Source organism: Pollicipes pollicipes, unplaced genomic scaffold (genome assembly GCF_011947565.3).
Source record: "Pollicipes pollicipes isolate AB1234 unplaced genomic scaffold, Ppol_2.1 Scaffold_2555;HRSCAF=2994_pilon_pilon_pilon, whole genome shotgun sequence".
NCBI lineage: Eukaryota > Metazoa > Arthropoda > Thecostraca > Pollicipedomorpha > Pollicipedidae > Pollicipes > Pollicipes pollicipes.
Window position 1 is genome coordinate 38,082,930 of NW_023596136.1, and position 17,097 is coordinate 38,100,026.

Consider the following 17,097-nt stretch of genomic DNA (forward strand, 5'->3'; position numbering starts at 1 on the left):
ACATCCTTACGCGTACATGACATTTTTATATTTAGAATACACACGAAAGACTGTATTTGGAAACCATCTTATGCATCGGAATTTGCTCATTTTCTATAGGAGGCGGGTTGTGTCACGCGCTTTACTGGATACTGTACCGCGGCTGGGGAGAATAAAGAAAGCCCTGACTGGAACAACGGAACGCCACATTGACCGTTCCAGGCCGGAACGGATGGGACCGATGTGGGAGGAAAAGAGCTGAGCGAGCTGTGAAGGAACGTACGGAACCAAACCAAGTCTGGCTGAATCGGGAAACTGGAAAAGGTAGTTTAAGTTAGAAGCCTCAGACCACATCAGACTGGGCCATACCGCACACGATATGATATCATACTGGCGGGATTATGTTAATGGACCTAATAGCTAGCTTGATTTCGATCTGTTTCACACAGGTTATGACCAGCTGGAGCTTTTTGTTGCCTTTAAGTTAGTATGCATATAAGTTTGATTTTATTTAGTGCAATCCGGTCTTTCAGGACTCGGGTCCGCTATACGGTCCACTGCAGTCTATTTTAAGCCTAGTGCGACCTGATATTCGCTCAATTTTCGTTCGATCCAGTTCGATCTGTATCGGTCACATCCGATACGAGCCAATCAAGTCGAATTCATTCTAGCCAAGAAGGCAATTTAGACCGGTCCGATACGGAGACCAAACTCTCCCTGACTTTTTTATTTGCAGGTCTGACCAGGTATGTCCGTGAAGTATTCTGTTACGGTCCGGTCGCACTTTCCATGTCATTTTCGGCTCTAACTCCATTTGGTCAGTGCTGCAGCCTCCGTTTTACTATCTGGTAAACGTTTCTCCCAGCCTCGGTGCCCATCCGACCACAATAAGTCCGGCAACTTTCTCATTCCTTGGCATCCGTGACATCCGCTTTACACCTGAGACAACTCATTACTTGAAAATGTAGAAACTTGGAGAAGTGGTACTTTTCCAAGCTGATTGGAACTAAACTTAACAGAAAATCGATCGATCTTACTTTGATTGGCAGCCCAGTGGCGTCATCACGATCATTTAATAAAGGTGAAGAAACGCGTCATTTAAAGTGACGTCATCATCAGCTGACAGGTTTGCGCACGAGTAACGCCGCGTACTGGAGGTTGACATCATTCTCAACTGGGAAGGCGCGCGGGGCGGGGGGCGGGGGCGAGTGGAGGTGACGTTTAATGTATATGGGGGGACCTGCGATGAAACTGGCATCGTTTTCTAAAACAGCGCCACAAAGTTATCGTTACTTACATTTTCCAAGAAAATCGGTCAATTGTCACAGAAGAACATGGTTGCTAATATCTGACTTAAAGTTGCTTGGGAAACATTTACATGAAACTTCATGTCCATCGCTCAAAACCAATCTCTAGACGCAATGCTTGGCTCATCTTTCTGAGGTATTTCGGCATGCCTTGGACAATATGCTCTTCACCTATGCTGAGCTAGTGTGGAAAGGCAGAACTTGAGTGGTGTCTTACTTGAAACTTTTTTAATGCTACAACTACTCTGAAGTTCTAGGATGTGACTATCAGACCTCCTTGGTTTGGGTTTAGGTTTTGTCCTCTAATTGTCACCATCTCATGTCCAGAATTTTTAGATAGATCACCCAAAAAGAGTTGAGGTATGACATATACCTAAAAGATCTTGGGATAATGATGCTCCAGGCTATCACCTTGATAGTTCATGGATATTGGCACTGATGATGTGAATTATGGTTAGTACTATGGAACCAACATGGAGAGTTCCAGGCTTTGAACAACAGCCACATCATTCATGCACTGGTATTTTTTTGCAGGACAAGACAAGTGACATGCACTAACATGAATCCAGACCAAGAGGAAGAAGATCATCCAGTTTTCAGAAATGATCCACTTGAGTTAAAGCAGACACTGTATACATGTGTGGCTCTGTCATGTTCAGACGGCTCCACCCACAATGGCCGAGTGATTGCAGTTGACCCTGTGTCAGAGAGGTATGTTGCTTCTTGCCAACCCAATGTGTGACCTCACTATGCCACTATGCATTAATTTTGACAATTTGTGTACAGTGGAAACAGTTCTGTAGTCCTGTGATGGCTTAGGCCATTGACTGGGATAAATTTTCTGAATTTCACCTTGTTGTCATTTCTGCTATCCCATTCAGGGAATAGCCATGCTGTACTTTTTTGGGCTCCAAATCATGTTGGGGATGTGAACAAGTGTGTGATGACATGCCAGGTGTAAATGAGGCAGTGTGCATTGATTGGCATTCCTGAAAACTGCCTTCACTTGTGAAACTGATCGACTTAAGTTCTGCATACCACATGTGTTGGTTTTGTACACCACACTGGTCCATCCTGCACACCATGTGGGTTGCAGTGACCGAAAGGCCGCCTCATTGGCCCACGCCAGTGGCTGTCACACATTAGTTGGATGGCCTATGTGAGGCATGGGCTCAAAATTCACCGACCTACGGCCTACCCATAACTTCGTCAGATCTTTGCACGGGTAGTTCTATGGCTGGTGTGGTTAAGTACACGGCCAGTCGGGCTGGAGGGTTGGCGCCAGGTGAGCTGGGGGTGATTGCCGCTATTTTACGGCAAATTTTGTGAAATGAAAGTCTCCTGAGCTGTCCACCTCCTGGTCGGCAGGCAGTTTGCCGCAAGTTGAGATTACAACGTGACGACGGAAATCTGCGCTCGCTTTGCATCCACTCTTTCCGATGTGTTCCAGTCGCATTTTAGTGAGCGACGTGCACTCCGCGGCTCCAGTGGTAGAGGTGGTGTTCGGCTACAGCGTGAGCTCCTCTCGCACCACCGACACCGAGTGCGGCGACCCCACGCGCCAGGCCGTTGACTCACTGCTCCGGCGCCAGAGGGTACGACGCTGGCCGGCGCCAGCGACGCTGTGTCGGCGATTCAGGGCGACCAGCGCTACTTATTTGGAATGTTCTGTGTGTGGGCATAAGCAGCTGGGAGAGGTGCGCTGTTCAGATGTGGCTCCGTCATATGTTGCGGCGCCACGTTGGTCCGCTTGTGACCAGCTGCAAGGCTGAGTTAACAATTTTCGCCGATAGATGGCAGCGCATGTCACGCGCGTGTTGCCGCCGTTCATCCGGAAACGATTACGTGACGGACCACATGTGGTAGGCCCTTTGGCCCACGTGTTTGAGCACCCATTGCTGCAAATGTTGACGGCCTGCTGTCAGTTGGTTGAGGCCGGTGGGTGCGTCCGATGTTTGTCTGTCTGCCTGTCTCAGCGGGTCACTCCGCGCCATCTCGTCACACGTTGGCCCGCCTCCGACAGACGGAGCCCGCCCTCTCGCCGGCCGAGCTGCTGGCCCGACGCGACCACGTGGTCTCCTGGCTGCGGCGCCACCGGCTGCCGGTGGAGGTGGGCGAGGGTCACGTGACCGTGGCCGGGGTCGCCACCGTGCGCGCGCCCTACACTGCCGAACAGTGCGTGTGCGCCAACGAGCTGGTGCTGCAGCGGCTGGACGCGCTGCTGAAGAGCATGCCGCCGCTGGAGGGCACGGCGGCCGGCGGGGATGGCTGAGACCAGGATGTGCCGGTCGTTGGGGACGTCAGGCTCTTGTGATAGTGGGCAGATGCTGCGCTCTGATGGTTCCGCTGTGGTTATTGTCAGTGTGTGCGGCGATGTTGTGCCATTTGAAGGAAGTGCGCGGTGATGACTCCCGGATCGCAGAACATTGACCGTTAGCGGAGCCTAAGAATATGACACCGTGGCATGCGGCTTTGTTCGTCCGCTATTATTTTAATCGTCTTGTACGGAGTGCCGGGTGCAGCTGCTGCATATTGTAAGTATTTATTTTGAAAACCGAAGGATCATTGCTTGAAGCAGACACATGGAACATAACTGAAGCAGCACCACCTCACGGATTTTGTCACTTGTGCTACATAAATACTTTTCGAATGTCCAGCGTTTTCCACTGTCGCACGCCTTCCAACGGTTCAGCCCGGTGCCCAGCTCGTGCGCTTTTGTACACAAGTGACACGCCAGTCCGGGCTGTCGGGCTCCCCGAGCACGCGGGCGACCCGCACATCCGCCGCACGGCTCGTCCAGTCGGCGGGCACCGTGTATCACGAAGACACTCACGCGCGCGCACACAGATACATACAGGCACACAGGCACACTAACGCCGCGGGCGTCCGCAAGTGCCCGGGTCTGGGTCTGTCCCTCCGCCGCCAGCGCGCCGGGTCTGTCCTCTACGCCGCCAGCGCGCCGGGTCTGTCTCCGCCGCCAGCGCGCCAGGTCTCCTCTCCGCCGCAGCGCGCCGGGCCTGTCATCTACGCCGTCAGCGCGCCGGGTCTGTCTTCTCCGCCGCCAGCGCGCTGGGTCTGTCTTCTCCGCTGCCAGCGCGCCGGGTCTGTCTCCACCTCCAGTGCGCCTCGCCACAGAGCCCGGCCGGCGCGGCGCCGGCTTCCGTCGGCGGCCGACGGTCGACGGGGCGGCTCCAGCGTCTGCTGGTGAGCCCGGACGGTGCCGGGCGGGCGGCTCTCGTCTCACTGGCGGCAGGCACGCGTGTCGGGTCCGACGCTGTGCGCCTCGTGGTGAACGCGGCCGCGGGCGGCGCGAGGCGGCCGCTGCGCACATCGAGTAGCTGCAAGCGTCGCGCTTGAGGTTCGGTTCAGATAGGTCGTGTCCTGCTGGCGCGCGGTCCTCTCCGGGGGCGGGCCCGACTGGCCGGTTCCCGCGGGGACTAGTCGGCTCTGGCTCTGGAGACTCGAGGTCTTCAGTCCGCCGCAGCCAGCCAGGAGGACCCGAAAAAGCCGAGGCCCATTCTGCTGCCGCGAATTTGCGCAATCATTCTGGCGTGCGCGAGCAAAGTGAAAAACATAACCTGCAAAGGAGATGGCGATCAACCGCGTTGGTCGTGCGACGGGTTGTTCAATTAATCACCGGTGGCCTGTAAACTCTGTGGTGGAGTCCCCAAAGCGTGGAGTCATCGTCTACAAAACTAACTGTATGGCCGAAAGTGATATGTCAAAGTCATTTGGGTGTTGGGTCGGCCCAACTGGCGGGTACCCGCAAAATCTTGCACGAGCCGACGTCAGAAAGAAATGCACACAGCTGAGAAGACAATTAAAAAGCTGTTAGATGCCTGCTATTCACAAATATTTTGAATGGCACACTCAATGCACGCAATCATCCAAGACATGTCAGAAGAAACTGCATACAACCTGGATAACAAGCACGGTGCCTTCCCCTGGCCAGTCTGGACCCGGCCGCGCCGCGGTACGCACCTAAAACAGTGACCTCGCCGGCTCACAAGACGACCAACAGGGCGCAGAGGGCCGCCAGCGACGAGAGCAGGCCGCCGCGGAGCGTGCTGGCGCCGTTCGGGTCCTTGGAGCCGAGCGCCTCTGCAACAGGCCGGGCGGCGAGGTCAGACAGCGCCGCCTGGCGGCCGCGGCACGCCCCTCCCACGCGGGGAGCGGCCGGCGCGCGAACGGACGTCGATCGAGGCTGCCGCTGAGGGTTTGTCGGACGTCTAGGCCGCATATCCCAATGGCAAAGTGCCTGCCCGAGGTGCTATGCATGATGTCACAAGTGCCTTCGTCACATACAGGCGACTGCCATCCAAGCTGCAGGAACTGTTGCGAAGCACTTACCTATGACGTTAAAGGTTGCAACTTGTGGACGGTGTTACTTAAGTAGTTGGGAATGCGGTACTGGTCCGCGTTCACCAAGGGCGGATCCAAACGAAGGGTAATGAGCACTGGCCCCCTCATGCCGGTGGGAACGAAGAAATTTGCGCTCATTTGCGCGATTTTCATATGGGTAACACAAAATGTGGCATTCGCCGCGCTCCGGTGCTGGATACACCGCTCCTGTCTGGCGTCCGGAGCATGACGCTGAGGAACTCGGAGCATCGGTTCGACATTCTGGAGCCAGATGGTCTGGTCCTCTGTGACGAGGGGATCTCTCGACCTTGTAACGCGAAAATAATAAAACGGTGCGGCCTGCTGCACCTTGCGGGTCCTCACAGCACACGACAGCACAGCACACCCCGAGCCACCGAGAACCGGTACCACCAGCTCCCATGCAGGCAACGTGACGTCACTGAACCCGTGGTCTGGACATGCTTGTCAATGTGAGGGCACACGGCCATGTAAACCCTCAGATCTTAGAGAGATCCGTTTAGGAGTGATAAAAGCATCCGCGATGATCGCGGGACACCGGCTCCGAAGCGGCCTTGAACCGGCAGGCAGGGAACAGGGGCAACAGACGCTCGACCAAACCGGGTAATCTGCCATCCTGTCAGGCAGCTATCGAGGTTTAAAGCGGGGCTAGGATGTCCTCGAATTGCGCGGCGGGTGGCAGGATGGCTGGGTCACCAATAAGATGCGCGATTACGACGGTTTAACCTGAGGAGTTAGCACTCGCGATAAAATGTGACGACACATGTAGGTTAGTTAGCGTACTCATGCAACCTTAATCTAGACACGCATTGTCAGAACAGAAAAATACGTGTTAAGTGCGGTGGAAAATTACCCCAAACTCCGCCGATTTCCCCAACTGACCAGACATTTCACACGCTCTGACAGCCGTTCCAGCTCCGCTCCAGCCCGCTCTAACCTTGTTCTAGCGCTATTTTAGCCCCCGTTGTAGCCCCGTCATAGCCCGTCCTAGCCGTATCATGTATAGCAGCATCGAAGTTTATAGCAACACTTGAACGTCGAAGTTCAGCACCGTAAGCTCTTGCGAAGTCCGCAACCAGCGCATCTGAAAGCCGATGTCCCATGACAAGCTCCAGAGACGTCGCCTCGACCGTTCCGCTAGTAGCTGGCCGGGATCACCACGGCTTCTGTGTCGTACGTCAGCACGTCCAGCAGGTCCGGCGTACCCACCCCTCTGCGTAGGCCCCCGGAGCCCGAGCGAAGCTGCACGCACACGCACCCGCTCCAGCCGCATGCAACGCCGGCCAGGCCTTACCTCCTCCCGTCAGGTCTGCCGCAGGACCGTCTGAAACGCCGTGAGCGTGCCAGTCACGTGCGTTCTGACGGAGCGACGCGGTACGACGACAGCCAGCGGACAGCGGGTGCATCCCGGGTGAAGGGAGGTGATCGGATGCGAGAGGACAAAGTGCTTTGTTCAACGGCGCCCGCGTAGGCGCGGGAACGGTGATGAGAGGGATGGGGCATGTGTGTCGTAGCACCCCCAGTGTTCGATAACGCATGAATACTGAACATGAGCCCTAAGGCGACGCTTGAAAAGAATCTATTTCGAAGTCGGGTTTGGTGCCTCCACTTTTTGGGACGTTCCTCCACCTATCGTTGCTTTAGTCCAGCCTTCACGCTTCGTTTTTCACACGCGCGTAAGAAACTTTGCCGGCTGCTAATGCTGCGCGGGTTTACCCGGATTTCGTCTCACCAATGTGAGACGTCAATATGGTCTGTATGGGCCATATCTCAGCTCACAGCGAGGTAGCTGAAGGCACCGCATCGTACGGCAGTTTAGCTCAGTCCGAAACGGTAGTGTCATTAGTATCGCGCTCTGAAATACCGAATGAGAGTGTGGTTGAGTCAATGTGTTTGTGATATATGCAAATTCAGAAAAAAGGTGTGAGATAGTGACAATGTTTTAATTAACTAACTAGACTAGTGCGATGAGTCAGAAGCATTAACTAGGTGCTTTGCATCCATGCATCATCTCGGTTTGGTTGCGCAAAAAGAGAAACCACCTGTAGACGAACTAGTTAGAAATGAAAACCTGCAAGATGGCATGGATGGCCCAGTAAGACACAAGACAGGCCTGCGAGTGCCTATGGCTGCTGTTGTCCGCGCGGCCCCATCAGTGCTTTCGTCGATGACCCAGGGGAACTCGCGTGCGGGCGTCCCTTGGGACTGAGAAACCACCTCAAAGTGAAACCCTATGTATGACCGTTCATGTCTGACCAAATTAGCTTTACTTGCTGACTGCTGGCACGGTGTATAATCAAGGCAGCATAAGGTCATAGTGGTCGTTCGTAAGCAAAAGAGTGCATACGAAACAACACTGCTCTGCTCACCTAACATTTACATTCCACCTTGCAGCGCAGGGTGAGGTCGCAGCTGGCTGGCAACTGCAAAACTACCGGGGACAACCAGCCAATCCGCTGGCTCCGACCGCGTCTCACAACTGAGAACTGCACCGCTCTGAGCGGCGGCGGCAGCAGCGCCAGCCATCTCCGACCCACCCCGCTGGCATGCGGTCAGCACCGGCGGGCGCCGGGCTCCTGCGTGACGTCACGATCCCGTGTGCAACTCACGTGCTCCGAGTGTGGAGAACCGGAACGGCTCGGTGGGCTCGCGGCTCCAGCCGTACTTGTTGCGCGCCGTCACGACTCCTTCGTACACGCTGGCGGGCTGCAGGTCGCGCAGCGCGTAGGTGTACTTGTATAGGACGCTGTTAGCGCCATCTGTCCGCGGCGCAGCAACTATTACTTGCTCCCACTGCTGCTGCACTTCGGGGTTGGTTCCGTTCACCTGGAATGATTAAGCATGCGCGTTGTCGGAGCGGTTTGCCTCCACAGTTTCGTCGGCGTTACAATATCGTTAGTCATGCCGCTCATCCAGCGGCATGGATATCATTTATGAACGAGGTCAGATGGGCTGGGGCCACTCATTAATTAGGAGAACGGTGTAAATCGAAATCATGCCATGGTTGATCACCAGTGAGATAATGCCGTCGAAGCCAATATGGAAAGCCGTTTTGGGACTTTGGATGTCATGAGTCCGCACATTGTGAGTTTTAAGACAGGCTCGCTTTGTCTTGTCGCTGATTTTGTTTCCGAATAGAAAGGCATGAAGACATATCTATTGCAAACTAGAAATCTGTGATCAATAATACGAAATTCAAAGTCGCTGAAAACGTAGTGCAATCATTCGGTTTTGCCATCAGATATCGGCATGCTTTCTGTGTTGCCGCACAAACAAACTTGGAGAACGGCACCCGGTGGGGCATGTCGATCGATTACCTTGGCATGAGCCTCTGCATCATACATCTCCCTAACATTATCCCACACAACAACCGGGCTTTTCAAACGAGCTCGCCAAATAACTGCTCGCCAAATAAAACGGACTCGACCAGGCTTCAAAGCATTTCATAGCATTCAGTCGCGTACACGGGTGACTAACGAAAATCACACACGATCATTTCATGTAACTTACCAGCATTGGCCCGGTCTTTATTCCGCTGTGACGGACTTCCCGAGGGCCAGCGGAACAATGTGAGGCCCGCGGCCCTCTGTGAAGTACAGTGACCAACGACCCTCGCAGTCCATGACCCGTGACCTCTCCGGTGCGGAAGCGCGCGCCGGCTGTGTGCCGCCGGCCCGCGCAGCCGACGTCGGTCGCTGCTCGTGCTCTCGTGCGGTCCAGAGTTGCCTGGCGGCGCTGGCCGGCACCCCTCGCTGGGGGGGCCATTACCCCAGCGGCCAAAGAGCTGTCCGTGGCCCACAAAGTGCCGACTTCCCGTCGGCGGTAGCCCATTTGGCCGACTGTGACAAACAAGACGCCGCCGCCGCCGCCCAGGCCCGGGGCGGCAGCCGGAAGCGGCCGCCGCCGGCCCGGTGGCGCCCCCGGCCGGCCGACCGGGTCGCACCGGCGCGCGGCTGCGTCCGCCGTGCGCACACCCCGTCATTACGCCGCTATAATTTAATTGGCCGGTGGCCGGCCGGCGCGTCCGGCGGTGTCCGGTAATCAGAGCGACGCAGCCGCTTGTCCAAACAGCGCCTCACGCTGATGGATCAGCGCCGCCGACACGTGAGACGCGTGTCCAGCGGCGCGTCCGCGGACGCGAGGAGCCCGGGCGGCGACGGCCGAGAGCCGGCGGTCGTCGCGCTCCTCCCGGTGGCCCGCGCCGCCCAGCCGCGCGCGGCCGCTGACGACTCACAGCTGGGGATGTGGAGCGGCGTGCCGTGTAGCTATCCCCTGGAGTCTAGTGAACTGCCTGAGACAGGTCAGCTATCCCCTGGGGTCTAGTGAACTGCCGAGACAGAGCAGCACACGGCTGGCCGCTGAGTACGGGATTGCTGATATCACACCGCACATGACAATGTTAGACTGCGTGTCTTATAGAGGCGAGTCAAGTCTACCACTTCAGTAAACCGCTCGCTTCGCGTTATGATATCGGATTTCTTGACATTCCGGTATCCGCCATTCATTGTCCAACCCAGGTGCCTTTTCGGATTACCATCTGAGTATCATCGGAACCCGGAAGACGATCCTGAATTATGTGGCTCATGGAATGCAAATACAAACCTAATCTTCTTACGTCAATCAAAGCGGACGGCAGAATAGAATACTTCCAAACGCAAGCGGCATTATAACGGTAAAGGAATTTCTACTTTAATACCGAATCCCTCTTTTTCTTTGAGCATAATCTCCACAGCATTCAGGGTAAGTTTTTATTCGCTGTTCTGCTCTCCTAAGTATCATACTAGAAATGTAGAACAGACCTCCGGTTGTACGGTCTCCCTCCTGTGCTTGACCAGCCGTACTCGCTCCTCGCTGTTTCCGACAGCTGTACAATTTCTACGTTCTGCGCACCTGCGGTTTCTTTAAGGCTGGTGTTACCCAATCTGATCATTTTCCGTTAGACCGGCGTCAAGTTATACGACCCTCCGGCAATTTGGTTGAAACGACCCCGCTCCCCCCGTGATTATGCTAACAGTTCTGGTGCCGTCGGTAATGCGACATTGCACAATGCGCATCGCCCCTAGTCACGCTGACGACGCACAATTACGCGCTGGCCGGGGCGCGCGCCCAAATTTAATCCCGCCGGCGAGTCGCCCCCTGCCCGCCAGATGGCGTGTTTGCGCGCGCCCATCGCGGCACTGGGGGAGTGAGGTGACACTTCTGGGTCAGGGAATCAGCCCGCCCGTGCGGCCGACGGTCTGGTCCGTGATCGATTCGAGAACCTTTCGGCCCGCACGACAATGCGTGGCGAACGACCGATCGCGCCGTGCTGCGAATCGAGCGTGACTCCCGGCAGGCTTTGACGCAACCTTTGACCGGACCGGGGCACGCGGGGGTTGACCCCCGCGGCCGCCTGTGACCCACTCCCCGGCCCCTCCCCCCAACGGTCCACACGGCTGGCCAGACTCCGTCACGCGCAGCACCCTCCCGCCGGGACACGTCAGTCAAATCGCCCGCCTTTGCTGTGGAGTGGACCGACGCTTGCATGATGACAGGTCAAAGGGACACGTGGCCGACCCGCCCGCGCACTGACACAGTGACGTTGTATTGGCGAATCCGCACGCTTCAGAACTGATTTGCCGTCACGGGCTCATACGTGACCCTCATGATTCTGCGCAGAGCGTGATGTTGCCGCGTTCTGCGGCATGACCAGGCGATCAATCGCGTTTACCAAGCGGGATTGTTCCTACAAGAGAATCTGGATCTGCAACATACATTGCTCTTAACAGCACGCCGCGGTTTCCAGAGGTTCAGGATTGATAAAGGCCACTGATGCTTGACGTCACTAGCATAAATGCTCGTCTCTTGACCGTGTTTGCAAGTTGAATACCAGGACACAGCGGGAACATTTACCTGCGTGTTCTTATATATGACTTTGTATTCTTTCACAGGTGAGTAGCTTTCTACACTCCAGTTGAGGGTGAACGAGTTTTTCTCCTGGCCGTTTGGGTCCGAAGAAACCACCACCGGCGTCGGCTTTCCTGGAACGCACATGACATCGTCATCATTGGGGCTTTGCAACGCACTCATATGCCGAGGGTGTATAGCGTCACCTGTCTCTCGCCCTAGCAGGAAGGGTGGGCACCGCGGGGAGCCGAACCCCGTGCCTCTGGTTTCCCAGACGTGCATCAGACGTTACATCAACCTCAGAGATCGGGGCAAGCAAAACACGTGCCGCCCAGCGTCGGTTCATGCAGTGAATGTGAATCGCTTAAAATTTTATCTTTCATGACAAAACAAAGGCTTTACTCCTGCTTTAACGATTCAAAAACGACACAAGGAACGTCGCTTTGTGATCACTTCCAGCTGTGCCTCTTCGCTCACTGGGACGTGATGCAGGCGTGCTTCATAACCCGTGCCGACACACATCAGTGAAGCCAGCCTGTCTCCCGCACTATACATACCGGGAACCCAACCTGCCCCTGTCCCTGCCCCCGGAATACATCAACGACCCGGCCTGACACTGTCCTCTATATTTCAGTCATGCCACCCTGCCCCGTCCTGCACCCCCCGGGGCCAACAGCCTGCGGGCCCGCCGGAGACGGCAGCCTGCCCCTGCCCGGTGCCCACCGGAGACGGCAGCCTGCCCCTGCCCGGTACCAACCGGAAACGGCAGCCTGTCCCTGCCCTGTACCAACCGGAGACAGCGGCCTGCCCCTGCCCTGTACCAACCGGAGACGGCAGCCTGACCCTCCCCGGTGCCCACCAGAGACAGCGGCCTGCCCCTGCCCTGTACCAACCGGAGACGGCAGCCTGCCCCTGCCCTGTACCAACCGGAGACGACAGCCTGCCCCTGTCCTGTACCAACCGGAGACGGCGGCCTGCCCCTGCCCGGTACCAACCGGAGACGGCAGCCTGCCCCTGCCCGGTACCAACCGGAGACGGCGGCCTGCCCCTGCCCGGTGCCCACCAGAGACGGCAGCCTGCCCCTGCCCTGTACCAACCGGAGACGACAGCCTGCCCCTGCCCGGTGCCCACCAGGGACGGCGGCCTGCCCATGCCCAGTACCCACCGGAAATGGCAGCCTGCCCCTGCCCTGTACCAACCGGAGACGGCAGCCTGCCCCTGCCCTGTACCAACCGGAGACGGCAGCCTGCCCCTGCCCGGTGTCCACCAGAGACGGCGGCCGGCCCCTGCCCTGTACCAACCGGAGACGGCAGCCTGACCCTGCCCGGTCTCCACCAGAGACGGCGGCCTGCCCCTGCCCAGTACCCATCGGAGAGGGCAGCCTGCCCCTGCCCGCTACCCACCTGTAACCTCGATGGCGGCCGCGGCTGTGCCCAGGCTGCTCTCGGCCCGGCAGCTGTACAGCCCCATGTCGCTGTCCATCACCTTGTCGATGTTGATGTAGTAGTCGTCGCCCTCGTGACGCTCCACGTGGTGCTGGTCATCGAGCGTGGCGCCGCCGGTCCGGCTCCAGCGGACCTGCCGGGCGAGAGGCCAGGTCAGGTGCCGGGCGAGGTCAGGTCACATACCGGGCGCGAGGTCAGGTCACATACCGATCGCGAGGTCAGGTCAGATGCCGGGCAGGTGGTCAAGTCAGATACCGGACGCGAGGTCACGTCAGATACCGGGCGGGTGGTCAGGTCGGATACCGGGCGCGAGGCCAGGTCAGGTGCCGGGCGAGGTCAGGTCACATACCGGGCGAGAGGTCAGCTCAGATACCGGGCGCGAGGTCAGGTCAGATGCCGGGCGCGAGGTCAGATCAGGTCAGACGCCGCGCAAGGGCGAAGCACGGGCGATGGGCATACACCGGAGAGGAGTTTCGTGGCTGGGGCATTGCGACGGAGCTGAAACATTAGAAAGTGGTAGAGGACATGTTCTGTCGGCCCATGGGGTGATAGAGGAACGTCCAGTCGGCCCATGTCGCCGCGCTGTGGATCGCGCAGTGCGAAGGAGAAGAGGCTTCCTGGGATCATGTGGAGGTACGAGCAGGGCTCGTGGCGCTTTGCCAGCAGCCTCGGCCCGGCGAGTTACGAACTACATAGATGCACCTCACGTAGACTCCCGGGAGCACCACTCAAGTCGCAAGGACCGCGAGAAAACCGATGGCGCTGGCCTTCAAACCTCACGGCTATCGCAGGTCGCGCGACTCGACTCCCACCTTCCACGGAACAAGTTCAAGGCAGTCAGTTAACTCGCGCCAGCATCCTGCAGCGACGGCGTCTCTCATTTCCGCGCGGTTCACTCCCGCGCCGCGCACCTTATCCGCATTCGCAGCGGCGACGCCACACTGCTCTCACCCCTGCCCCACGCCCCCACGCCATAAATTTGACCGGCGGGCGCGGGCGGGCGTCTGCCGGCCGGTGCCGGAGGCGACGAAACCACGCCGTGGCCGGCGTAAAAACGACCGCCGCGTCACACGCAGACGAAACAAAAGCCCACCCCGAAACCGTGGATCAGAAATGGCGCGCCGCCGAAAAAGCGCGCCATCTGTCCGTCTTGCCGGACGGGCGCGGCGGCAAAAACTGTGGCCAGTGTGGCGCGCTACACGACCGCGAGACGAGCGGTGGCGCACCGCGGCCGGAGTTGCGCGCCGTTTTTGCCGCGGGCGGTGCCCCGTCACCTAGAGCGTGCGCCGTCCGCTGCCGAATTCCTGCTAATTGGCCGGAGGTAAAAATAATGCCGCGGACCTCGGCGAATCGTGCCAAACACAATCAGCGGGCTGGTTTGTCCTGCGCCGCGGCCCCTGCAAGCATTGGATTACCAGAGTCAAACTGACGGTAGCCGCATATTTTTAGCTGTACCACGACATCGTGCAAATGACACGCGCATTGGGCAGGCAACGAATACTGCAAACGGCACGTGTCAAGAGGTCGGAAAACTGGAAGCTTTGTGTTCAGCTCTGTACGTCCCGAATTAAAGCTGTCAAAGTCACGGAAAAGTTGTGTCTGGGGCTCAAGTCTAAGGTCCATGTCAGAAACACCATCCACGTCGGACTTATAGGTACCCAAATTCTGTGCGGGAGTTTTCATTTTGAACTAAGGCATGATGGTAGATACGCATGTTTTCACACAAGGAGAATAAGCATTGATCATAGCCATAGAAAACGCGTCCGGGCTCAAGAACATTTGAAACCGGATCTCAAGCGTAATTCTCCGGTGTCGAGGCGTCTAGCCCTGCACTTCGTGCCAATCCTCGTGCCAATCCCCGTGCCAATCCCCGTGCCAATCCTCGTACTAATCCCCGTGCCAATCCCCGTGCCAATCCTCGTGCCAATATGTGCGAGCAGGGTCAGACCCAGCACCGGATCCTGGACAGCAAGCTCTGGGCATGGGTAGTTCGCAAAACACAGGCAAAATTGATGAAGGTTTTGGTCTAGTTCGCCGCCTTGAACGCCCATGACCCTTTCACTCTACTTGGAGCCTCCAGCGTGCTGTGCGAGCTATCGCAGACTTTTCAGACGTGAAGGGTTTCAACCCCGTCATTCTGGACCACAATCGCCCTTAACTGGCGCTGATGAGTGTGACAGCCTAAAATGCCGGCAAGTCGGAGGCGTATGACCTCAGCGTCTCTGAGTCACGCCGCTCAAACGCACCCCACACAGCTGACCGCATAAAAACTACCTCTGGCAATCATCATGGCCTCCTGTCAGCTGGGTCATCAGTCATGCATGAAGCGGGCCCTTGGCGTCGCGGGAGGCGCCGCAGCCGCCCTTTCCCCGCCGTCGGCTTTCCTGCCCGGCGCGCGGACCACGGAGACCTTCTGTCGGCCGGTACGGGCCGTTCCAGTGTCGCGCGGCAGCATCACGGGCCGGTCCAGTGTCACGCAGCAGCGTCATCGGTCCGTTCCAGTGTCGCGCAGCAGCGCCAGAGGGCCGTTCCAGTGTGCGCAGCAGCGTCATCGGACCGTTCCAGTGTCGCACAGCAGCGTCATCGAGGAAGTCATTGACGAGAGCTCGGCGGAGGACGTCGTCGCTCACCGGACAATCCCGCAGGCTCGGACGGTCGGCGCTGTTTCCAAGCCAGGTCCCGGTACAGTGGAATCAGCCAATCATAATGATGACTGGACTGAACGGCTGCAGACAAGACTGTTGTTCCCAGCAACAGCCAGTTTGATGTGTTGATTCTCGGGCTATGGAGTGAGCGCGCCGCCCCTGCCTGACAACCTATTGGTTCTGTTTTGACTAAAACAACAAACAGACCCTGTCTGCTCCTCACATCATCTCTTGCTCAACATGTTTCATCTCCCCGTACCGGGTTATATAGCTGCTGACCTGCTGTCTGCGTGCTCGTGACGACCGCCGGCACGGCTCTGCGTGTCCGGCTCGCTGGAGGCTAGCCCATGGCGTGCCTGCATGCAAGGCCAGGCCCCGCCGGCTACTGTGATGTGCGGCGCCTGTTGCCAGTGCCCCCCCCCCCCCCAGTCCTCCCGGAGCCGCTGGCAGCTAGCGCGAGTGCTCAGGCCACGGTTCCTAGATCCCCTAGAGCCAAACTAGGGCCCCTAGTCACGTTCGGCAGGACCTCGCTGCTCCCCCTCTGCTGCGGCGTTGTGGTCAGGCCACTTAGTCGCTGGCTCGGCGGCGGATCCGCCGGAGGTCCGCGCTGTCGGCCTGGTGCCTCTGTGATCTGAGGTGCCTGTGGTCTCTGAGGGGACCGCAGTCTGCCGTGCCCGTGGTCTCAGGCGTCCGAGATCTGAGCGGCTCGCGTGTCGCGTGCTGCATCGGGAGACCATCCGCCGCATGACGCACGCCCCAGTGTCGTACGTTCTCAGGGGGCCGACGGCGCGCCACGCCGCAGGCACTAACGCGCGCCGCACACTCCCCTACACCCCGTCCTTCGCCAGCCACAGCGCAGTGCAATGACGCTGCAGTCTGCAGTGTGCAGCCCTCCTGCGCGGCGGTGCAAGTGTCCGGCGCGCGCCCCGGTGGTCCGGCAGCCGCGCCGCGGCGGTCAGCGCGCCGCGTCCGCTGCCACGCCCACTGATTTCGGTGCCGACAATTACCCGGTGATTACCAGCGCACAAAAAGTCGGCCTGTGGCAGATGCGGCCTGGCCGGCCCGTCCGTGCTGGCGGTTTTTACGCGACGGGTGATATGTGTCACGTGTCAGTTCTCATAACGCTCTCCGGACAGGACGAATAGCCACATCACGACGCGTGGACGCCTGAGCCGAGACGCGCAGAGAACTGAGACCGCCCAGAGCAGCCCGTCTGCAGATGACGTCACGGGGGAGGTTGCAGGCAAGCCAGAGCGTACGCGCTGTACTCCGGTGTGCCTGCCGGGGCTTGAGCACTGCGCACCGGTCGACTGGCGACAGTGCGCACGACGTACGCTGGCGAATAGGATGGAGTCAACAGCACAAAGCTGCCAAAGACCTTGATTCCAGTATTATCGGGTTTTTAACGCATTTAGCCGCACTCGGAATTTGCCAAATCGCTCCTACGGCTCACTG

General features: G+C 58.0%; 2 protein-coding genes across 5 annotated transcripts in view; one reads left to right on the forward strand and one right to left on the reverse strand.

Annotated features, from left to right (window-relative positions):
* The first annotated feature begins 1,198 nt into the window (after nucleotides 1-1,198).
* On the forward strand, nucleotides 1,199-3,936 carry LOC119105084 (uncharacterized). Of its 3 annotated transcripts, none has more exons than XM_037228692.1 (4): nucleotides 1,199-1,422; nucleotides 1,821-1,997; nucleotides 2,737-2,881; nucleotides 3,310-3,936. In XM_037228692.1, the coding sequence occupies exons 1-4, from the start codon at nucleotides 1,358-1,360 to the stop codon at nucleotides 3,556-3,558; spliced, it is 636 nt and encodes a 211-aa protein (XP_037084587.1). In that variant the 5' UTR covers nucleotides 1,199-1,357; the 3' UTR covers nucleotides 3,559-3,936. The 3 variants fall into 3 exon arrangements, with proteins under 3 accessions (XP_037084587.1, XP_037084588.1, XP_037084589.1); XM_037228693.1 differs by lacking the exon at nucleotides 1,199-1,422 and adding an exon at nucleotides 1,479-1,494; XM_037228694.1 differs by lacking the exon at nucleotides 1,199-1,422 and adding an exon at nucleotides 1,518-1,646.
* A 358-nt stretch (nucleotides 3,937-4,294) lies between these two features.
* The window catches only part of LOC119105057 (protein amalgam), a 54,090-nt gene continuing 41,287 nt past the window's right edge, over nucleotides 4,295-17,097 (reverse strand). The window contains exons 7-12 of one of the 2 annotated variants that reach the window (XM_037228690.1): nucleotides 12,956-13,130; nucleotides 11,559-11,686; nucleotides 8,276-8,492; nucleotides 6,961-6,990; nucleotides 5,268-5,387; nucleotides 4,295-4,864 (exon numbers count right to left, since the gene is read on the reverse strand). In XM_037228690.1, the coding sequence (XP_037084585.1) occupies nucleotides 5,290-5,387; nucleotides 6,961-6,990; nucleotides 8,276-8,492; nucleotides 11,559-11,686; nucleotides 12,956-13,130 (648 nt within the window). In that variant the 3' untranslated portion in view covers nucleotides 4,295-4,864; nucleotides 5,268-5,289. The remainder of the gene's footprint in view (nucleotides 4,865-5,267; nucleotides 5,388-6,960; nucleotides 6,991-8,275; nucleotides 8,493-11,558; nucleotides 11,687-12,955; nucleotides 13,131-17,097) is intronic. The other variant, XM_037228691.1, reaches the window with a different exon arrangement.